A 20218-nucleotide genomic window follows, 5' to 3' on the forward strand; every position below is an offset into this window, starting at 1 on the left:
TGCCATGACAGTTTTTTTTACTCTATTTATTTATACAATTGACAAACCAAACTACTTTGAGTTATTATAATTTACGTGAAACGAGATTTAAGTTTGAGTACAAGAGGAGGTCACATTGCTATGCCCAACTAACCTAATCTACATATACAATAAATACAAAACTAATTAAATGTTTTTAGCATGTCAAATTTGAGTTATTAAACTTGACAATAACTCATACCCGTTTACTATTTGTGTTTATGTATTTGTGTCAAACAACAATCAAATCTAAACCCACTAACTCTCCTATTAGTAGCCCAAAGTAGCCTGGCTCATACTCTCATGTTAGTCCATGACACGTGTGATACTCTTTCCTATCGTGGGGTTTGTCCTATATGATTTTCTTAGGAAGGTTTTAACGAGGCATGTATTTGTGTCATTTTTCGTTTGTCTTTTTGGTTTATGAATAAAATCTTCTTCTAAAAAAAACCCACTAACTTTGTACCGATTTCAAATCTAGTTGTCGGATAAAAAAGTTTCAATTGTATTTAAAAGCTTTAGTAAGTGATTTACCAATTTAACGTGGAAAAAGATTAGCGGGACAGGGTACTGGAATCGTCTTTTGTTATGCACCACTAGTTGAACCAAAAGTGAATAATGAAAACCAATGAACCACCCCCAAGCCACTCATTTGGCAATTGCCATAATTGCAACTTAATAGTAGTAGGTAGAGCAATGGGCACCGCAGCTTGCGCGCCTACCTACCCAGCCGTGAACAACAACATTCAAAACCTCAATAATACCAACCTTCGATGCAGTGCTTCTCTAAAGTTCTTCAAACACTTCGATTTTTAGTAACGGTTGCGACTCTATTCTAATAGAAGCATTTCTAGGTCAGTGGGGTATAGCTTAGTTGGTTGAATTCTTCAACTTTCACAAATATGGACATAGATTCGAAACCCCTAAACATCCAGTGAATATTTTTGTAAACTCCCTCCCATAATTACTTGTTAAAATAAAAAAAATAAAAAAACCACTTCTAGAATTGTACTTCCTACAGAAATTCTCCAAAATGAACATTTATTAAGCTATTTTGAAATTTAACTCAACAATGCAAGAGACTACTAGTTCAAGTGATTAAAAATATTTACCCGTTCACCCAAAGTCTTAAGTTTAATTTCCCTATCTTTCAATATCATTGGTATTAAAGTAATAAAAAAGAGCTTGACAACAAGTTAGAAGTTGCAGGCTACAACTTACAACCTTCAACCAGATTAGTCATGGATATTAAAAGTGCCTGTGCGTTTTTGTCTCTTTAGACCCCACAAAAGGCCAAACTTTGCCAAACTTTGCCTACGAGACATTTTTGAATCTTTATGCTCGTATATTTTAGGAAAAAAGAAAAAATTTATAAGAATTTTAAATATATTTTTAGGAGGGATGGGGAGGGGAATGGAATTTAATGTCTTTGATTCGTGCATGCCTTTAAACCGAGGGATTCTTGTGAATGGGATGCCCTCCACGTATTGGAGCAGAGCGGACTTTTGGGTCTCTTTCAATGACTCCTGGAATTTGATTGGCCTGCAAAATATCGCTCAGATCCTGGAAAAAATCTGTCGCGAGTCATGTTAGATTTAAAGGTTTTTTAGGTTTTAGACATAAAAAAAAATTCACTTTTGGAAAAAGCAAAGCTTTTTCAAAAAAAAAAAAAACCACTCAACTTTTAAATCAAAGCATACAAATGTATTGGATTCATTAGAAATCTAAAAATAAATAAGGCATTTTTGTCTATTTTTGCTTGTTTTAAATTTTTTCTCTCTCCTTTTGCTTTTTCCAAAATGTCCCTAGATTTAAATACCCAGTTTTTTTTTTTGCTCTATTAAATACCCAGTTCTATTTTCCGGATTCGTTACTAGGCATGGGCGCGGATCGGTTGAATTGTAGAAGGCTCTTCATTAACCAAACCAAAGACTTCGGTAAACTTCGGATCGATTAACCTAATATTCAGTTGTACCGTAATAAAAACATACTAATAAAAATATAATTTATAATATTTTCACATAACATAAGTTCTTGAAAAAATACACCAAATTATCCTTGTAAAATATATAAATCCATAGTCTAATTCATCCAAGTATGAAATCAAATAACTTAGTCACTATATCATTCAATATGTACTCAAGATGTACTAGGAGCCACTTGCATTTGTTGTTTGAACATTTGAGTGTTCTTTTATTGAATTCTCTACATTTATGTAAATGGTTTTGACATTTGTTATGCGTTGAGCTCTTTAGTTTTTCATGTTAAATCCAACTATATAAAGAACATAAAATTTGGACTAACAGTTGGAAAGTTACAGGTCAAAAATGGGACAAAGGTCGAAAGTGGAAAATATAGGAAGTTCATAAATTCCTCTCTGACCAAACAATGCTACAATATCTGGATAAGTAATACAATGGTAATAAAGAAGTGATACAGTGATGATAAAGTAGTGATAAAATGTGATAAAGCAGTGATACAGTGGTGATAAAGGAGTAATACAAAATGCTGATTGTATTTACCTTTGGTTTCTTGTTTTGTATTTAAATAATAAAATAAGTATAAATATCGGATTAGTACGGTTTTCGTCGGGTTAGGAATTTTGTTTTTCTTAACCAAACCAAACATTTCGGTACGGATCGGATTGGAATAATTAAAATTAAAAAATAATTATTTAACTAAACCAAACTAAACCGTTGGTACGCGGATAATTTGGATGAGATGCCCACCCCTACGTCACACCATGTCAGCATATTAAATAATGTTGTCGTTACGCACAATGATTAAGAAAATGCTAATCCTAACTTGAAAGAATTAATCAACCCTAACTCGTATAATTTAATGTAAACCCGACTTGCATGTGCCTCCGCTTTTACAAATCCTATAATCAACGGGGTTTAGTCTAGTGAAAAATGACATTGATTTATAGACCAGTGGTCTCATGTTCAAATCCCCATAGCATCTTGGTAATGCGTATGTGAGAAACCACTCGTCCCTTGTAGTTTATATAACCACTTGTATTCCAAAAAAAATCAATACAAATATTATACCAAAAAATAAGAACAACTACAACGAGTAATTTTTTTTTCCCTTCAATGCAAAACATTAATTAAAGTTATTGAACACATATTTATTGTGGCACAATTGAATATTTAGTGCCCGTTTGACATTGCTTATTTGGAGTGATAAATGATTTTTTAAAATTTTTGAGAAACCCAACCTATTTGGTAAACTGTGAGAAAATCACTTATTGTTAAAAATTGCTGTGAGAGAAAGCTATAAGGAAAAATAGCTAATGAGGTGCTTTAATTTTCTGATTATGCAGGAATCGGTTTCGAAGAGGTGCTGGGTTTAATGATTATGTGACAATCATTTTCTGATTATGCGTAAAATCAATACCAACAACACTTTTAACAAAATTTTTACCAAATGCCAAACTGCTTTATCTCACAGATGATTTCTCTCACAGAAATCGTGATTATTTTCATAGCACAGAATGCCAAACTGGCCCTTATATATGCCAACGAGGGTTGATTGAGTTGGTAAGAATCGTTCTTTTTGCTATCAAGGTTTAGGTTCAGGTCCCGCTGTCGACAATCCCTCTTAATAAGTAATCTGTAAAAAACCAAAAAATAAGTTAATATCCCCTCTGTAAGTCCTCAAATAGGCCTTAGTATGCCCTAACCTTGGAATGAGATATTCTCTACCCCTAAACTTGTTCTCATAAAAAAAAAAAATACAAATTTATAAATAAACCCAATCCTAGACATGTATTTATAGAAAAATCCAAGCACTATTTAAACATAGAAACATACCCAAAATCAACTTCAAAATCAACTTTTTGGGTGTGTTTATAAATGGATTTTGAGTGTGTGTAATGATGGGTTTTGGGTGTGTTTATATGTTTAAATAGTGCTTGAGTTTTTTTATAATTTAAGCCCCAATTTTGGATGTTTTAGTGAAACTCCAAAAAAAAAAAATCATATATAATACATAATAAGTATAACATGTTTACTTTCCAAAATAAAAAAAAAAGGCACAATACAAACGAGGGCATCTACTATTATTTTCTAATCAACACGTATTCCCCAATAAGAAAAAGACAGGATAGAGCATGTTGTTTTAGAAAGCGCAACATCCAAAAACATATCATTGTTGTTGAAAATTTCTCCACTCATTTTAGTTTATGATTATTTCAGGAATGTTATCTACCTTTCTTCTTTCCTTTTCCTTTTATTTATGTTGGGGGATTTTTTTTTTTTTTTTTTTTCTGGTCAACATTTAAGGGTTGTTTGGTTCGCTGAATCAACTTGGTAGGAATGAAAATAAGGAAATAGACTTTCTATTATTTCCATGTTTGGTTTATGAAGTATTAGGAATGAAAATTTATTAAGTTTTCCAATAATATCCTTTATTTTTATATTCAAACTTATTAATAAAAATTGGTATTTGAAAATTAAAATAAAGGTAATAAAAAGGGCATTAAATGTTTTTCTAAGTGGAGGGAAAAAATTTCCAAAGAGAGCCATTGGTACTTGAGTGCTAAAGTGCGTTAACGAGTGTGAATACACGTGACATAAAATGAATGGGAAATACAAGAGGGAATGTAGCTAGCATTTTCCGTATTTGTTTTTACCATGGAAGAAAGGGAATAAGGAAAGAAGGGGAAAGAGAAGGTGTTATCATTGGAGTGTTGATTAACCATGGTTAAGCCCAAAATATGTTCGTGTTAGGTGGGTTTGACCAGTCTGGTTTGGTAGGCGTTTGGTTCAGTCACACCCTCACACGCACACCCCATTTCATCTTTCCCCCAACACACATATAAGCCCCTTTCCCTCCCTCTCTCCCTTCAGAAAACTTCTAACTCTCTCTCTCTTCAACTACCCCAACCACCACACCGCACATTTCCCTCTCGAATTCTCCCCACTACAGTTCGCTACAGTCTCTAGAGTTCCTACGGTGACTCTTCGGCCACCGGAATCCGGCTCCTCTCCCCTACACACTATCATTTCCCGCCACCGGATTCCGGGACACACCGCCGCCTCCTTGGAACCACCACCTTCTGTGCTCTCCTTGGAACCACCACCTTCTGTGCTCAGATGGATTCCTCCTCCAGCTCCATGAAAATCTCGCCATTGGATCTGATGGCGGCGATCATCAAGGGCAAAATGGACCCCAGCAACGCCTCTGCCGACTTATCCGGCGCACAGGTCACCTCCGTCATGCTCGAGAACCGCGAGTTCGTCATGATCTTGACCACCTCCATTGCCGTCCTAATCGGCTGCGTCGTCGTTTTGATTTGGCGGCGATCGTCGGCCCCTCAGAAGCCGCGAGTCATTCAGCCTCCGGCGCCCGTGATCGTGACGCCTGAGCCGGAGGTCGACGACGGGACGAAGAAGGTCACTATCTTCTTCGGCACCCAGACCGGTACCGCCGAAGGCTTCGCTAAGGTCTGGTTTTACATCAGAACACTTCAATTTCAATCAATATCTTTGCTTTGTTAGCTCGTTTCATGGCTTGGTTTTACTTGTTGGATGTTGGTGTTTCTTTTTGCCCCAACGTTTTGTTTGATTCAAAATGCAGGCTTTGGCCGAGGAAGGAAAAGCTCGATACGAGAAGGTCACATTCAAAGTTGTTGATTTGGTATGCTTGCTTTTCATTTTAGTTTATGTTTTTTTTTTCTATGTTGCAGTTGGTTTATTTATTTATTTATTAAATATATTTGGGATGATGAAATTGGATGGTGTTGTTTACATGGTAGGACGATTATGCTGCTGATGACGAAGCATATGAGGAGAAATTGAAGAAGGAGAGCTTGGCATTTTTCTTCTTGGCCACGTAAGTTTAAAATTCAACTAGAAACTTTTTATTGAAAAAAATTGATTGATTTATTGAATTTTTAATTTTTTAATTTTTTGGTTTCATAAATAACATGTTTGATTGGTGGTGGATGCAGATATGGTGATGGTGAGCCAACCGATAATGCTGCCAGGTTTTACAAGTGGTTTACGGAGGTAAATTTTGTTTTTGGAAATTTCGTTAATATATTTTTTCTGGTTTTGTTATTATGGTGCGCTATAATTTAGATCGAAATTTGAATTATTATTATTATTTATTTATTTATTTATAATGTGCGAATTGTGATAATGGTTATAGGGTAATGAGAGAGGAGAGTGGCTTCAGAAGCTTCATTACGGAGTGTTCGGCCTTGGAAACAGGCAGTATGAGCATTTCAACAAGGTTTGGAATGAATTTAAGTTTATAAGTAAATTCTATTTTCATGTCACTCTAGCTTTTGGAGCTTGACATTTACTTATAAATTCTCTGGTTTCCTGTTGGATCGTGTTTGATTTGTATATAATTTTTCCTGTTGTTAATCAGGTTGCTGTGGTTGTCGATGATGTCCTCACTGAGCAGGGTATGCACCATCTTTCTTTTATTTTTTGTTGACTTTTTTCCTTTCTGATGGAAGTCATGTGGGAGTGGGAACTTGTGGATTTTGAGATGATTCACGTTGCCAGGATGTTACTTTAGCTAACAAGAATGTTACCATTTTCAGGTGCGAAGCGACTTGTTCCAGTGGGTCTCGGAGATGATGATCAATGCATTGAGGATGACTTCAGTGCATGGTACTGAGAAGTTTGATAGCCATTTGAGTTAATAGCTTGAGAGCATAACCATTCATTAGTTATTTATTAAATTCTCATACATTTCTACATTGACTGATGCTCTTCTAGGCGAGAGTCTGTTTGGCCTGAGTTGGATCAGTTGCTTCGAGATGAGGATGATGCAATGACACCAATTTCTACACCTTACACTGCTGCTGTGTTGGAGTATCGAGTTGTAATTGAAGATTCTGCAGATGCATCAGTAGAGAATAAGAGCTGGAATAATGCAAATGGTCATGCTGTCATTGATGCTCAACATCCATGCAGGTGAGGGAAAAAAAACCTTTTTAAGGTTCGAAGATTGCAGCTTGTTCTGTACTTTTCCCGTAAATGTTATTTGACATTTCTTTTTGCTGCATGAAGAGCTAATGTGGCTGTGAGAAAGGAACTTCATACCCCTGCATCCGACCGTTCTTGCACCCATCTCGAATTTGATATTGCTGGCACTGGACTTACGTAAGTTGCTTTGCCAAGGAAATTGTTTTCATCGTCTTCTGAGAATGGAAGCTATGTTACGTTTTAAAAGAAAGTGGAAAGTAAAATGCCCACATGGTGCTTAATACATTCTTGTCTCATTTTTCTTTCTCAGATACGAGACTGGGGATCATGTTGGTGTCTACTGTGAGAATCTTCCTGAAATTGTGGAAGAGGCGCTAAGCTTGTTGGGCTTGTCGCCAGAAACATATTTCTCGATACACACTGATAAGGAGGATGGCACACCACTTAGTGGAAGCTCCTTGGCACCTCCTTTCCCACCATGCACATTAAGAACAGCACTAACTCGATATGCTGATCTTTTAAGTTCTCCCAAAAAGGTTTGCTTTTACTCCCAATTATTTCCTTTTTAGTGTTGGTTGGTTCACAGTTTTTCTGATGAAAACTTATGCGACTTTGGGTCCTTGGTTTTTTTTCCAGTCTGCCTTACTCGCTTTAGCAGCTCATGCATCTGACCCAACTGAAGCAGACCGATTAAGACATCTTGCATCACCTGCTGGAAAGGTAGTAAAATCTGTACTAAGTACTTTATGTTAATATTACTTCACTAATATCTTATTCTTAGATGTTTGTCAGTGTGTTAACTTTTTCTTGTAAATTTGTGCAGGATGAATATGCACAATGGGCGGTTGCAAGTCAGAGAAGCCTTCTTGAGGTCATGGCTGAATATCCATCAGCCAAGCCCCCACTCGGTGTCTTCTTTGCAGCAGTCGCCCCACGATTGCAGCCTAGATACTATTCAATCTCGTCATCCCCAAGGTAAATGTTTCTTTCTTTTTCCTTAAACTGGAAATTGAGTTCATAAATCAGAAGTTTTACTAGGCAAATGCTATAAGATATAGAGTGACCTTTTTTATCTCTCTTTCTTAGTTATATTTTTGTCTCATGTCCTATTTAACGTATTTGTGACCACTGACCATGTACTTTTTACAAATATATTCAACAGGATGGCGTCTTCTAGAATTCACGTAACCTGTGCATTAGTTTATGAGAAGACACCAACAGGAAGGATTCACAAAGGAGTGTGTTCAACCTGGATGAAGGTAATTTACATGTTCTCTTTTTGCAATCTTGTTGGTCAAGAAAAGCGTAAAAATTTGTTTGCTGAGACATATCGTGCTAAAAAATAGTGAATCGAGTTTTCCTGTCTATTAATAAACTACTATAAATGCTACTGATTTTAAATATCAGCACAATTTTATAGGGAATGGAGCTTTCTTATGTTTCTTATAATTTTGAACCGATGTAAATTCTTTTTTTCTTTAATCCCTTTGCAGAATTCTGTGCCTTTGGAGAAGAGCGATGATCCTAGTTGGGCACCCATTTTTGTTCGGCAATCAAACTTCAGACTTCCTACTGACACTAAAGTACCCATTATCATGATTGGTCCTGGGACTGGATTGGCTCCTTTCAGGGGTTTCCTGCAGGTATTTATTGGATGATTTGATTTTCCTTCATTTTGCACTCTTTATAAGTCTCAATATCCTAGAAGACTATAAGTAATTATGGATTTACTATTTCAGGAAAGATTAGCTCTTATAAAAGCTGGAGCGGAACTGGGACCCTCCACATTGTTCTTTGGATGTAGAAATAGTAAAACGGTAAGTGTGCCCTAGGAAAAATCTATTATGGTTGTGGTGGGTGACTGTTGGTGCATGCTGTGTTGCTTTGCTTGTGTAATGTAATTGTGGTATTTGATAATTGATATACTCATAACATTGCAGGATTACATTTACGAAGATGAGCTGAACAACTTCTTAGAAACTGGTGCACTTTCTGAGCTAGTGGTTGCATTCTCACGCCAGGGACCCACCAAGGAATATGTGCAGCATAAAATGACGCAGAAGGTTTGGCGCCTTCTTTTATCGACTACTGACCTTCAGTCCTGACATTATTTTTGGTTAATTTGAGAAATTAACGACATGTTTTGGTTTGTGTTCAGGCCTCAGACATCTGGAACATGCTATCTCAGGGAGCTTATATTTATGTTTGTGGTGATGCTAAGGGCATGGCCAGGGATGTCCACCGGACTCTTCACACAATAGTGCAGGAGCAGGTATGTGAATAAGCCTGGATATTAGAATTACTAGTTTGATAAATGTGGTTGCAATTGTCACCTACCAGTTATGAAGGTGACATAAAAACATAAAACCTTGTGGTTACAAAGATAAAATAAGATAGAAAAGATAAAAAATGAAATCTGTGGATGCAGGACTGCTATTTCATGCAGTGCCTGGAACTCTTAACTTGCCGGGATTGTAATTTCACAAGTGCGGTGAAATCTGCTGGATCATGTAAACTAAAGTTGGGTGATTTTGAATTTCAGGGATCTCTGGACAGCTCCAAAGCCGAGAGCATGGTGAAAAATCTGCAAATGAGTGGCAGGTATCTGCGTGATGTGTGGTAATAGTTTCTCTATGTAGCCTTCCACCTCGAGAGAGAAGGGAAGTTACAGCTATATCCCCATAAAATATTTATGTGCCGAGGCTAAGTTCGGGTTAAACAAGGGTGCTCGTTTCGGATGCCTCAGAAGGAAAATTGCTGGTGTTGTGATTATAGCAGTCGGTTCTGCGATTCTTTTTACCCTACCCATATGAAGGATTTTTTGGTTCGTGTAATTTATTTATATACGTATTATATATATAATAATTAGGAATTAGTTTATGAGCTCTTAATTTTCCTTGTAATGTATGAACCTACAAGAAGGTTCAAATGACAGACAAATGTGGTTTCTTTCCCATCTGTAATTGTGCTAGATGGATCAATGTAGTTGAAGTTTGGTATCTCAAGTACCGTGTTTCAATCTCCTTTATTCAGCTGCTACAAGGTTGTCAAATTAACCCCACAATTGGTTGGGGGCAAATATGGACATAGATATGGAAATGCAGACTGCTGTGAAGGAGACTCAAAAAGAACCAACTTTAATCTAGATAGTATAGTAGACATTTCAATGGGAATTCAGATTCTTACTCCTTAATCCAATTCCTCTTCAATTAAATTTATACTGATTAGTAAAAATGCTTATAACTATGTCTATTTATCCTTAATTTCTCCAAATTCGATTACGGATTAGTAAACATACCATTATAATTGTGTGTATTTGTCCTCATGTCTTGAGAACATAAAGTATTATTGGACGAAAAATAAGTTGGGGTGAAAGATTCGAACTTAAAACTTCTTCCCGAACACCAACCCAAATTGAAGAGTTTAAATTAGTAAAGTCTATGTTTCAACCTAACTCGAAACTTACATGGAATTAAAACGTTGAGTAATTAACAAGCATTCATAAGCGCCACCATATATAAACAAAGTCAAATTATTTTAAAACACGACTAACCAAATTGACATAGTCACATAGCCAAGCAAAGCTTGAACATATCAATTGATAGGCTTGGTAAGAAATAAGAAGTTGCCCCAGTCCCAGACAATAAATAAATGAGAACTCAGTGTTAAAAGTTATAGTTGTCAAACTAACGAGCTATTAATTTAATGATACTTCTCTTTTCAAATAAACGCAACAAATACATAACGAGATTTTAGTTCAGTTAATAAGTACCACTGACAATCAACGATCACAAATTTCTAACTTAAATAATATATCTCAGAACTTAAAGAAAAAACAAATCTCAGATAGCTACTCATGCATTATAATTTATACTTCCACACAATCTGCCAACGTCTAAGAAATGATCTTGTTATATTAAAGAACAATTTGATCTCAATAATTTGGCTTGCTTCGGCTTTGTCGTCTTCTTTCAGATCAAGTTATTTCCAAGTAAACAAACTTTAAAGTCTCTTTCGGCCAAAATTCAGAAGAAAAAAACTGTGAACTTCTCTGCGTCTGAAATGAGCTGTCCAAATCTTTAGCTATAATAAAAAATGAATGCAATACCTAAAATGCAGGAAGTTTGGACAAATTACTTGATGAGCATGTAATTCAGACTAACTAGCTCTTGGATTAATGGTATTTATTTCTAATTGATTGGAGTAGGTTTCAGGTTTGACTCATATATGAACAACGGTGATCATATATATACTTGTGACGAGTTCGATAAATTGTGGTGTAACTTTGTTATTGATGTATTGGCATATTATAAAAGTATATTGTAATATCCTATTGTTTGTATAAAAAAAAAATCATAAAATTCAGGCTGCCAAAATTGCTATTATAAAAAAAGAAAAGTTTAGCAATTTGAACAACTAAAGCAACTAAACAAAAGCAAACCCTGGCCCAGATGTGGTGTCGACAGTTTGCCACCCCTGCTTATTATTATTATTTTTTGAACAAACAAAAACATAAGTTGAAGGGGGGTAGGTAAGCAAGAATCTCAACCACAAAATAATTCACCTTTTAGTCTTTACCTGCAAGTATATCTTACCACCACCAAAAGAAAAAATAAAAATCAGCAAATTCAGGTACCACATAAGTAGTGACGCTTATCAATTGTCATTTTTACGTGGACAATTGCAGTTAGCTTTAGCATAAGTTTCAGGGTGACACGGTGGTACATGTTTGATTTATACGGGTGCATGGGTGGTTGTTAGCTGTTGACGGGATGCGATGGAATGTGAGGCCGATCTTTCATTAATAGTTGCAACCACTCATAAACCGGGAATCATTTCTCTAATAGAAATTGGAGCAGAGTGGACACAGATTGTGACATTTTATTTATCTCATGTTTGTTGGGTCCTCAGTCTGACGTTTCTATGATATCAACCTGTAATTTTTCGCGGTTGAGAACTCAAGGGCATTCAATCATGAGCACCAAAGTCAAGAAACACTAAATACAATAGGAAGGGCAGATGAGTGTGAAACTCTTGAGTTTTTAGAGCAAGTTGAAGTGATGAATGAGGATGATGCTTTAAAATTTGAGGTTTGAAGTGTTTGGTGTAATAGGGGCCGGCCGACGTGTATGCAAGTCCCACACACATGAACAACTAAATGCTGCCCATAATAATCCCCATTCATCCAATTCATGACTTGAAAAAAACTGTTGAAACTAAACTTATGGGGCTCCATTTGGTCCACGGAAACGATTTGATTGGAAATCAATCTCCATTTCTTTTTTTATGGGATGAGAAAAAGAAGATTTATTTCCCACTTATATTTGGTAATACTGAAAAAGTAGCTAAAAAAATACTATTTTTATTTCTTTCTCATATTTGATTTGTGCAAAGTAAACTGTGGTTGGATAAAATTGTCATCCTAAATTGTTAATGTAGACATATATACATTTTAAAAAAACATATATAAATGCCCTTCATAAAGGGGATCCCATTTCATTGTTTGTTTATTGAATTTTACTCGTGTCATGGATTTGAGCAGATTAGCGAAAAAGTGATTGAATTTATGCTTGATCTACATTATGAGCAAAATGATGATTATTTATCGCTTTCTTTCTTGCCTTCTCTAATCCAGAAGAATTGGATTTGCATTTGCATCAGTCCTGTTACCATAATGGTGGCCTAGGTTTGAACAAGAACGAAGTACTGATAAAAAGTACCATTAGAGTAGAAGCTGAATGAATCACATATAGGTAGCTACAAAATCCAGAAAAATCTCACAAATCCAGGCTTCTTAGACATGCTCTAGATTGCAGGCTACATGGGTTAGTTAGGCGGTCTCAACTGCATACGATTGTAAAATTGTTGTAATAAAATAAGTTCATACATACAGTTAACAAAACGAAAAATGAAGATCCTGCAAATCTTCGTCACATCTCCAAAATAAAGAGAGTAAATTATGCCATCTACAGAAATGCTACAATGAACATCCAAATGATGAAATGCTTCAAATTTGGTGCAGTGAATAACTAAAAAGGTTCCATTTCAAATCATGGTTTTGTAACATGAAAACGGAATGATTCTTGTACAGCGACGAACTGGAGCTCATTTAAGTTTAGAAAACCATTTGTCAGCTAGGGCCCTTTTAAATGACACTGGCATGTCAATTGAACATCCAACGATATCTATCTCTACACACAATACAAATACATCCTAACCACTCCAGGTTAAAATAAAAAAGCAACAAAAGTAGAGAAGAACTGATTACTGAACTTCTGTTTTGTTCAAGAGTTTCTAGTACTTGCGTTTCGTTCCGTCCATTAGCAAGACTATTGCTCCAAAGTCCACATCTCAGTCCTGTAACTGTTCAGCTTCTTCAATTTCTTCATCCTCTGGCACCCCACGAAGATAGAGAACATTGTTGCATCTGCAGAGGGAAAGATGAAAAGACCTTTAACTCATTGGAAAACGAATTATGTGGAAGGTTGTATTGACTAGAGGAAAATTTAGAACTTGAATAATCTACTATGTTCAACTGTTTGTTACCAAAGTCACTAGTAAAATTCCATCTGGTAAAAAGGGAGATTAGAATTCTTCCATAAGACAGAATATATTAGTTCGAGTATTACATCCTTCAAGGAGTTGTTCTTATGTATCCTATATTTAGTTCATTTGCAGCTATACATTACACAGCCATATATCACAGGCTAAAAAGTAAACACAAGGCATGCAAAATGCAAGAGCAACAAGGAATTGACTAATAGCATTTCAACATCCATAAATTTTAGGCTTCTATAGTACAGACCGTAAGAGTTGCACCTGCCACATATTACCGTTTTAGCAGAAGAAAATGCTACATACTCTTGCACCTTTGAGGACTATGATTAACTCCGATGTATATCTATGGTCCTCAACCTTCCTTACTCTTATTAAATTAACATTGTTCCTTTGCATTATCTCTGTTCATCCTATGGGTTCAACTTTCTTCATCAAGGGTGTTGAGAATTATCTCAATATACCTTTCCTTATCTTGGCTTACATCTACAATTCACACCTCTAAATTTGACCAGCAGGGTATAAGAAAACAAAGCACACTTGCTCACAAAGATGACTTCAATACAGTCTGTATAATATGCAAAGCAGAGGTACACGAGGGGTAAAAATGGCACTGGCATTAAGTACTATGTTGTAGATAAAGAGGGTTGGAGCGGGGAGAGAGGGAGATTCATATGCCTACTAATACTACCTGTTCAATGCAGACATGAATCACGATAAACTAGACAACCTCTAATACATTGTTGACCACACCGAACAGAAACTTCAAATCCACTTATGTCATATATGGTCTCTATAAATTATACTACTTGAGATATATGCTTTTTCCAGAATTTTTTAAAATTCTCAATGGTAAAAAACTAGAATAAAATGAACAGTAAGAAAAATACAAGGCACATTCAAACATTAGATTTCTAGGGAAGAACACAGTTAAGAAGGTCAAAGAATTAAACTGAACTCACCTGATCAATATCTCTCCAAGATTCCCAGTGGATTGTCCATCGATATATTCTTCAGTGTTTGCCAACTATACATAAGATTTCATATAATTAAACATTGCTACCAGCTTCAGATTTCTAGTCTCACATAGGAAGAAAGGGGAAAAAAGAAGCAAAAAGAATACGCATTTAAAATGTGTAAACAAAAAGAGTTGAAATTTTAAGGGAGCACCTGCAAGTTCATATAGGAATCTACTGAGACAAGAAAACCTGAAAGAATGCATTATCAAACAGAATTAGAAATAATCAAGCACATGCTAAATAGAGTTAAATTGCATGAGGAAGCGAAAGAAAACTATGCCACAATGATCAAATACTTTTCCAGAAAACATAAGCAGTATACCTTTGTACTCCATTCCCCATTTAAGTTTCACGATGACAGTCTTTCCAGTCAGATTGTTCAAGAAAGGTTTTGGGTTAACTGGTATTGTCTGCATTTTACAAAACAACAAAAGTATCAAGATCCAGAGCACGACATTATGTTCAACAACTGAATTTAATTATGCCAGGACAAAAAACATATTTTGTACAGCTTAATGTTCAGATTATTAATCAACTACACTAATCAAATACAGGGCAAGATCCTATTGCAACGATATTCTTGTGCTTTTTTTTCTTTCCCTAGTTCAACATTGTTCTACGCTTGTAAGAAGCGCTTCCATGTTTCCCACATACCATTTAGCTAGAGCTCAGAATCCTGGCAAACCACATGTTATATATTATCCCAGAAAATAAATCTCTAAAGGAGCAATATTTGGTTGCAAAGAAACACCTTCCAAAAAAAAACAAAACATCATACAATTAACGTACAAATACACATACTTCCATGTTTCCCACATACCATTTAGCTAGCAGCTCAGAATCCTGGCAAACCACATGTTATACTAGAAAACCCAAAATTATCCCAGAAAATAAATCTCTAAAGGAGCAATATTTGGTTGCAAAGAAACACCTTCCAAAAATCTTGCATTAAGCATCTAAAAACTCTCAAAGAAATCCTATAATTTTTGAGACTGGAAAATTTTGAAACCATTTTGATAAAGACCAGAAAAATATTCCCAGTACAACATACATAATAATTTACGAATACGAATATGCGAGGGAGAAGTATATCTACAAAAGAAATTACTCACAGCCATTGGCGAGAGAGGCAGAGACGAGAGCTTCAGTGGAGCAGAGAACAAAGAGGGTTTTAGGGTTTTTACAATTTGAGCTAGGAATTTTTTTCTTTCTTTCTAGGAGTGGTTGTGTAGGGCACGTGGGTTTTTTTAGAGGTAAACTAGTGAAATGCACATGGACTTGTACTTAATTTTCAATTGGCCATCCTTATTCTTTTTTTATTTATAAAAAATTAAGGATATGATTTTTTTTTTAGGCCAATGTCCCCCTATTGTATAAAACCTCCTACTCCCACCCTCAAATTATTTTTCCCTCAAACCTTGTTGACTCATAATTTAGAGAAATTATAGAATGATATCTTCTACCACGTCAAGCTGTTAGTCTTCCATTCAAAATATGCCATATGTCATTTTTTTTATAATTATAATTTTTTACAGCTGGATTTAATACTTTCTTTTTAACTTTAGAATAAGATTTTTTTATTTTACAAAAGAAAGAACCCAAAGAAGCCGCCGGAAATCACCTCCCACCACAACCCAATCCCCATTCTCACACTTCTTCCACCCAACCCAATAGTCCATGGGACTCAACAGGTTTCTGTAGTGTGCTGGTTATTTCTTTTTGGGTTTGTTGATAATCATTTATATAGAAACCACAAAGGAAATAATTAGTTTTTGTTATTTCCAGTGATTTCTTTATGTGGTTCTTGTTGTAGATTAACTAGGTGGCCAACCAAAATCCTTGGGCGATTGGGTTGGGTGGTTGGTAGTGCAAGGTAGGAAGATTTGGGTTGTCGTGGGAGTTGGTTTCCGGCGTCTTTGGTTTTTTTCGTTTTGTAAATATTATTCTAGAGGGCAAAAGTCCAGCTGTAAAATAAAACATTATAAATTTTTTAAAAATAACACATGACATATTTTGAATGGAAGTAGTATTAGCTGACGTGGTAGTACAGTCTCATTATATAATTTATCCATAATTTGAGTCTACAACTTTATTAAATTGTTTAAGAATTATTAACCCATAATTTTTTTTGAGTGCTGCTATTTCCACCCCCATATCCTATTTTCTCTTATCTTTACACACCATTTAAATTTTAAAAAATACAATCTTATCTTTCACCCACTATTATTCCTAAAATACCCTTGACACCTGGACATTCACTTAACACTTTTAACCCTAACTGAACACCGTTGAGTCCAAAAAATTAAAAAATAAATGGAAACAGAAAATTAGAAAATGAAAAGTTTTAGCAGCCACCTGCCACACAGTTCACCAAACCTAACAAGAACCACGTACCTTCAACTGCTAGCCAAGCCGCCGCCACCTCCTCCTCCCCCTCAGTTCTATATATTAAACAAAAGCTTTGAAACTGCTTCAAACCCTCCGTCAAACCTTTGTTATGACCGACTAAGTCCACCTAAATCCCAATCTAACCTTCTTCTCCTTTCTTTATTTCAATCAACCCACGAATAAATAAACAAGGATTTAAAAGGTTTGTATCTGGGGTTCTCTATGAGTTTTGTTTTAGTAGTTCAACATTTTGGCTAAGCCTCAATGACAAATCATCCTCCTAGTGTGATGGTTGCTTATGTACTGACTAGACACACAAGGCTGGAAGAACACAACATGCGTGCATCAAATGGTAAAAGAATGGACTGTCTTATTTGTTAGAAATATAGTCATCTAATACACAATTGGCCCTCAAGTTGCCCAGTTGGGAGAGAGATGTGGCTGGCGGTGAGGTGAGGAGGGGAGGTTGGTTGTCGTGGGGTCGAGTGGGTAGTCTTGTGGTTGTTTGCTGGGTTTTTTTTTTTCTTTCTAATTTTATTAAAACTTTTATTTTGAATTAATAGTGTTAACTTAGAGTAAATTAGTGTCCAAGTGTCAACAAATTAGCTAAGGAATTGAAGTCTAGAATAAGTGGGTTGTGTGACCTTAGAAGTCATTTTACACATGGGTAAATTTGTCTTTAAAATTTTAAAGATAAGGTGGATGGGAAAATAAGACAGGTGGGTGGAAATAACAACACTTTTTTTTTTTCGTTAATTTTTCTCGACATTATTTTTGTTTCAACATTCCTGATTTAATTTTGTGAACATTTTAACTTTAAAAAATTAAAATTCCAAAGCATAATAGAATTTCACTTAAAAATAAAAACAAGTACAACCCAGCTTTTGCAATAAAAAAAATCACCTAGCTTTTTTTCAACCGTTGGATTCCAACATCTTTCTCTCTTGAAGTTGCCATGTGTTGTGCAAAAGGGCTGCTAGCCAGACAGCTTTGTAGTCACGCAGGGCCTACCCACCTCTTTTTCCTCTTCATATGAGCTGCAAAACAGAGCTTTGGGCTATACACAAATTACCAATCCAAGCAAAACTTGGACTAAAATTCTACCATAAATTTCACATTTCTCAAATTTCCACCCCCCAAAATACATGGGTTGGAGAAGAATTTTGGGCTCAAAACTGAAAATTTGGGTTTGCACCCCAATGGTTGGAGATGGTCTTAGAACCCCTAACCCAACCCATAACTCATCCCACCTACATGCATAACCCAACCCTCATTCCCTTTTCGTCTCCCTCATCATCCTCTTCCCCTCCTTCCCCTTCCATCTCCCCCACATTGCCCTCTCTCTCTCTCTCTCTCTCTCTCTCTCTCTCTCTCTACTCTACCTGCAGACCTCCCCAAGCCAAATGCCACCATACAACCACCCCATCCCCACCCAAGATCCATCCCCCTAGCCCTTCCCCTTCCGATTACTTCTCCTTATTCCCTCCCTCCTTGGCGACAACAGACCCCTACTTGTCATGCCTAGGACCCGGGGGTCGATGAAAACCCCTCGCCCGGTGCGTGAGAAAATAAATCCAAAATCTTACAAGTTTACAATTAATAAATAAAGCTCTATCACTCTCATTTAATTCAGCCTCAACTAGTTTATTCCTTTTCTTGCCCACTAATTCATCTGAAAAATTAAACAGGGTGATGGGTGAGCAACTACAGCTCAGTAGGGACATGAGACCTTACCACAGTAGATTGATATAACTAAATTAAGTGACATGCAATCACACAGCCAAATATCATATGATTAATAATAATGCACGAATGCTCTTCATCTAATCCCTTTAATTCATATAACTGGACAAATAGACTTGCACGTCCTATACCATGCTTATACCACTTGGTCCCGAATGCCCATTTATATGAACTAACACCCATTTCAACCATCTCATAATTTCCCTTTTGTTAGTCATCTTGTCTAACTCCCCTTCGTCAGTCCCGAATCACCCAATAAAAACCAAGTGCACTGTGGGATTCCTGAGACCTGGTACCTGCCAAGAGTTAGACTCAACTACATAAAAGACTATTTCCATTACCCTATTTTCCATCATTATTTTCTGAAGCCAACAACTCCAACCAATTACCATGACATGATATAATTATGCCAACATTATTCAAATAGTTTACAATACATAAATATCTTATATCAAGAACATTATACAATATCACACATAATATAGAGCTCATGAAATTTAATTAGATCAATCTCCGTAAAGGCCCCCTAGAAACCCTACATCATTTCCAAAGCTAGTTCCAAATTAAGAAAATACACAAGTTGGGACCTCTACTCTAGAAACTATATCACCACTAGCTTTCTCTCTCTCTCTCTCTCTCTCTCTCTCTCTCTCTCTCCCAAGAACTCTTACTTTGCATGTGACGCATGCAGTGTGCAACCTTAATTAATACAAAAGGTTTGTGTGTTTTTCACAAGATGCAACGGATAGGCCTATTTATACTAGAAGAAGTCGGTTGCTACTAGCATCATATTGGTCACATAACTGAAGCAACTATTAAACAATTAAAAGAGATCCTGCATACTTATTCTCCAAGGAATAGAACCTACTTATTCTCCAAGGAAATACAAATATCTACTATTTTTAAAGACTAAGTATGTACATGTATGTGCATGTGTCAATAGGATGAATTTGGACTAGCCACCTCAAGTTAAAATGGGTTCCTACATGTTAACTGCTCTACCAAAATTCTATTACTAAGAATGCATGTAAAACCTCCACGTGCTAACTCCAAGTCATTGGTTGTTGATAAGGAAAAAGTAACTTGATAAAACACAAACTACACGTACCAAGATAATTATGTATATAAGTTATAAACTAAATATGTAACAAAATATTTAATTTTCTAAATACATATACATATACATATATATATATATATTAAAAATACAGGATTTCACACCACTCCCATCCCTCACTCGTAGAACCCATAACCGAGCCCTTAACCTACCCTACAAAGAGAGAGAGAGAGAGAGAGAGAGAGAGAGAGTTATTTCCATTTTTCAATATTTATTTATTTATAACATACAAAATGACCATTTTGCCCTAATATTTAATGGCAAATTGGATGAAATGTTGAGGATTTAGACGGAAGGGGGACATAAGCGAGAAAAAAAAATATTGTATCCATAATTTTCTATGGAAAAAAGGATGGAGGGTCAATTGAAAGTTAGGTACAAGTTCAAGGGGTATTTCACCAGTTTACCTTTTTTCAAAACCCAAGGAAACT

General features: G+C 35.9%; 2 protein-coding genes across 3 annotated transcripts; one reads left to right on the top strand and one right to left on the bottom strand.

Annotated features, from left to right (window-relative positions):
• Positions 1–4974: 4974 nt before the first annotated feature.
• Positions 4975–9970, top strand: ATR2 (P450 reductase 2). The gene is made up of 18 exons (XM_008225472.3): positions 4975–5468; positions 5602–5661; positions 5780–5856; positions 5975–6032; positions 6175–6258; positions 6400–6436; positions 6578–6647; positions 6756–6953; positions 7050–7142; positions 7276–7501; positions 7602–7685; positions 7789–7940; positions 8128–8224; positions 8459–8608; positions 8705–8782; positions 8906–9028; positions 9124–9237; positions 9508–9970. Exons 1-18 carry the CDS (start codon positions 5118–5120, stop codon positions 9586–9588), a joined length of 2133 nt encoding a protein of 710 aa, XP_008223694.1. The 5' UTR covers positions 4975–5117; the 3' UTR covers positions 9589–9970.
• Positions 9971–12991: 3021 nt separating this feature from the next.
• Positions 12992–15793, bottom strand: RUXF (small nuclear ribonucleoprotein F). 2 transcript variants are annotated; one of them, XM_008225473.3, is made up of 5 exons: positions 15652–15793; positions 14862–14949; positions 14691–14728; positions 14483–14547; positions 12992–13392 (listed from the first exon to the last, which is right to left on the bottom strand). In XM_008225473.3, the coding sequence occupies exons 1-5, from the start codon at positions 15655–15657 to the stop codon at positions 13317–13319; spliced, it is 273 nt and encodes a 90-aa protein (XP_008223695.1). In that variant the 5' UTR covers positions 15658–15793; the 3' UTR covers positions 12992–13316. The 2 variants fall into 2 exon arrangements, with proteins under 2 accessions (XP_008223695.1, XP_088903470.1); XM_089047344.1 differs by lacking the exon at positions 15652–15793 and having other exon boundaries at positions 14862–14955.
• Positions 15794–20218: the final 4425 nt, after the last annotated feature.

The sequence above is a fragment of the Prunus mume genome, linkage group LG2 (genome assembly GCF_029339155.1).
Source record: "Prunus mume cultivar Tortuosa linkage group LG2, ASM2933915v1, whole genome shotgun sequence".
Taxonomy (NCBI): domain Eukaryota; kingdom Viridiplantae; phylum Streptophyta; class Magnoliopsida; order Rosales; family Rosaceae; genus Prunus; species Prunus mume.

Excerpts from the sequence above, each read along its gene's own strand:
- RUXF (XM_008225473.3), bottom strand. Across the intron at positions 14,548-14,690 it reads ATTCCTATATGAACTTGCAG|TTGGCAAACACTGAAGAATA; the intron begins GTGCTCCCTTAA and ends TCTTATGTATAG. Across the intron at positions 13,393-14,482 it reads CTTGGAGAGATATTGATCAG|ATGCAACAATGTTCTCTATC; the intron begins GTGAGTTCAGTT and ends TTCCCTCTGCAG.
- ATR2 (XM_008225472.3), top strand. The coding sequence starts at position 5,118 with ATGGATTCCTCCTCCAGCTCCATGAAAATCTCGCCATTGGATCTGATG. Across the intron at positions 5,662-5,779 it reads CATTCAAAGTTGTTGATTTG|GACGATTATGCTGCTGATGA; the intron begins GTATGCTTGCTT and ends TTTACATGGTAG. Across the intron at positions 8,609-8,704 it reads CTTTCAGGGGTTTCCTGCAG|GAAAGATTAGCTCTTATAAA; the intron begins GTATTTATTGGA and ends TTACTATTTCAG.